This window comes from Poecilia reticulata, linkage group LG21, assembly GCF_000633615.1.
Source record: "Poecilia reticulata strain Guanapo linkage group LG21, Guppy_female_1.0+MT, whole genome shotgun sequence".
Lineage (NCBI taxonomy): Eukaryota > Metazoa > Chordata > Actinopteri > Cyprinodontiformes > Poeciliidae > Poecilia > Poecilia reticulata.
In genome coordinates this window covers 995,521-997,410 of record NC_024351.1, presented here as the reverse complement: position 1 = coordinate 997,410, position 1,890 = coordinate 995,521, and the positions used below count along the sequence as shown (strand labels likewise).

Here is a 1,890-nt window from a genome sequence, read left to right as displayed (position 1 = left end):
GGAGGACGGGGGGGACGCTTACCTTGTGGACGTCGTCCTTCTCCTGCCTCAGCGTCTTCACCTGCTTCTCCAGGCTCTTCATCTTGGAGGCGGAGCTCTCGTAGTCCTGCCTGAGCGTGACGGCCTCCTCCAGCTGGTGCTCCAGCCTGTCGGAGTCTACGCAGGAGAACGGGTCAGGACCGGAACCGGGCCCACAGAGACCGGAACCGGGCCCACAGAGACCGGAACCGGGCCCACAGACAGAGACCAGAACCGGGCCCACAGAGACCAGAACCGGGCCCACAGAGACCGGAACCGGGCAGACAGACAAGAGACCGGAAACGGGTCCACAGAGACCGGAACCGGGCCCACAGACAGAGACCGGAACCGGGCCCACAGACAGAGACCGGAACCGGGCCCACAGAGACCGGAACCGGGCCGACAGAGACCAGGTCCACAGAGACCGGAACCGGGCTCACAGAGACCGGAACCGGGCCCACAGAGACCGGAACCGGGCCCACAGACAGAGACCGGAACCGGGCCGACTCACTGACCTGCCAGCTTCTTCTTGAGCCGGTCGATCTCCTCGTTCAGCTTCTTGATCTCTTTGTCCCGGGCCAGAGTTCCTCCCCGCGCCGGAGCCTGGAGGGCCTGGGTGGACTCTGAGGGGTGAGAGGACCGGGTCAGGGTGAGTGGGACCGGGTCAGGTCCAGAACCGGCCGGCTCCGTCCCCAGGCGTTTGCCCACCTTGCAGTTTGCGGTTCAGCTCCAGCTTCTCCTGCTCCAGGCGGCGGATCCTCTTCTCAAACGCCTCCACCTCCGAGCCGCCGCCGCCGTCCGGCTCCGTTCGGACCCCCGGCGCCGCCCGGCCGGCCGCGCTGCGGTCCGAGAAGCAGCTGTCGGTGGTGAAGGTGAAGCCGACGAAGGGGAGGTGCTGGCCGGTGAAGCCGGTGTGAGACACTGGCGGTCCGATGTCCTGCAGACAAACAGAGCCGTGAAGCAGCGGAGGACGACTGGAGGTTCCGGTCCGGTTCCGGTCCGGGCCTCACCGGGTTCTTCAGGACGTCGTCGTCCACGTCGAAGTTGGAGGTGTCGGTGGGCGAGGAGACGTCGGGGATGTACGGCGCCTCGGCGGAGCGGATGTTGTCCCAGTCGATGGCGCTGAAGAAGGCGTGGCCCTTGAAGTCCGAGATGCCGTTGAGGCCCAGGCGGCGTTCCCGGGAGCAGAGCAGCCGCTGGATCAGATCCTTGGCGTCTTCGGAGACGTCGGTCACATGGGAGGGGAACTGGAAACGCTCCTGGAAACCAGACAGGAAGTCAGGACCGAAGAGAGAGAGAGGCGTCCGTCCACTGAGGGACACGCTCCCATTTAGAGGACAGGAAGTAGGACAGGAGTCTGGAGACGAAACGTAACCTGGAAACGGCAGCAAGACTCCAGGCAGAGTAATCTGATTACATCCTGGGTCCACAAAGGAAGGAAGACGGAGCTGGACAACAATAATAATCATGATTCTGATCAATAATCATCTAATTATCATTGATTAGTTTTATGGTTTAGATATCCAACATCCAGCCAAACTGGTGGCGTGTCACTTCCCGTTTCGTTTTTATTTAAGCAGCTATGGAGAAACATGAAGCGCGTTGCTAGGCAACCAAAGAGCGAGCGAGCGAGTCGAGATAAATGCTCACTGTGAAGGAAGGAAGGAAGGAAGGAAGGAAGGAAGGAAGGAAGGAAGGAAGGAAGGAAGGAAGGGCAGAGGAAGGAAGGAAGGGAGAAAGGATGGAAGGAAGGACGGAAAAGGAAGGAAGGAAGGAAGGGAGAAAGGATGGATGAAAGGAAGGAAGGAAGCAAGGATGAAAGGAAGGAAGGAAGGAAGCAAGGATGAAAGGAAGGAAGGAAGGAAGCAAGGA

The 1,890-nt window shown here is 60.4% G+C and overlaps 1 protein-coding gene across 5 annotated transcripts in view; it reads right to left on the bottom strand.

The window, feature by feature from the left end:
• The window catches only part of cdc42bpb (CDC42 binding protein kinase beta (DMPK-like)), a 26,573-nt gene that overhangs the window by 13,997 nt on the left and 10,686 nt on the right, over positions 1-1,890 (bottom strand). For all 5 annotated transcript variants that reach the window (XM_017302270.1, XM_017302273.1, XM_017302271.1 and 2 more), the window contains exons 8-11: positions 1,029-1,277; positions 727-955; positions 534-641; positions 23-156 (exon numbers count right to left, since the gene is read on the bottom strand). In XM_017302270.1, the coding sequence (XP_017157759.1) occupies positions 23-156; positions 534-641; positions 727-955; positions 1,029-1,277 (720 nt within the window). The remainder of the gene's footprint in view (positions 1-22; positions 157-533; positions 642-726; positions 956-1,028; positions 1,278-1,890) is intronic.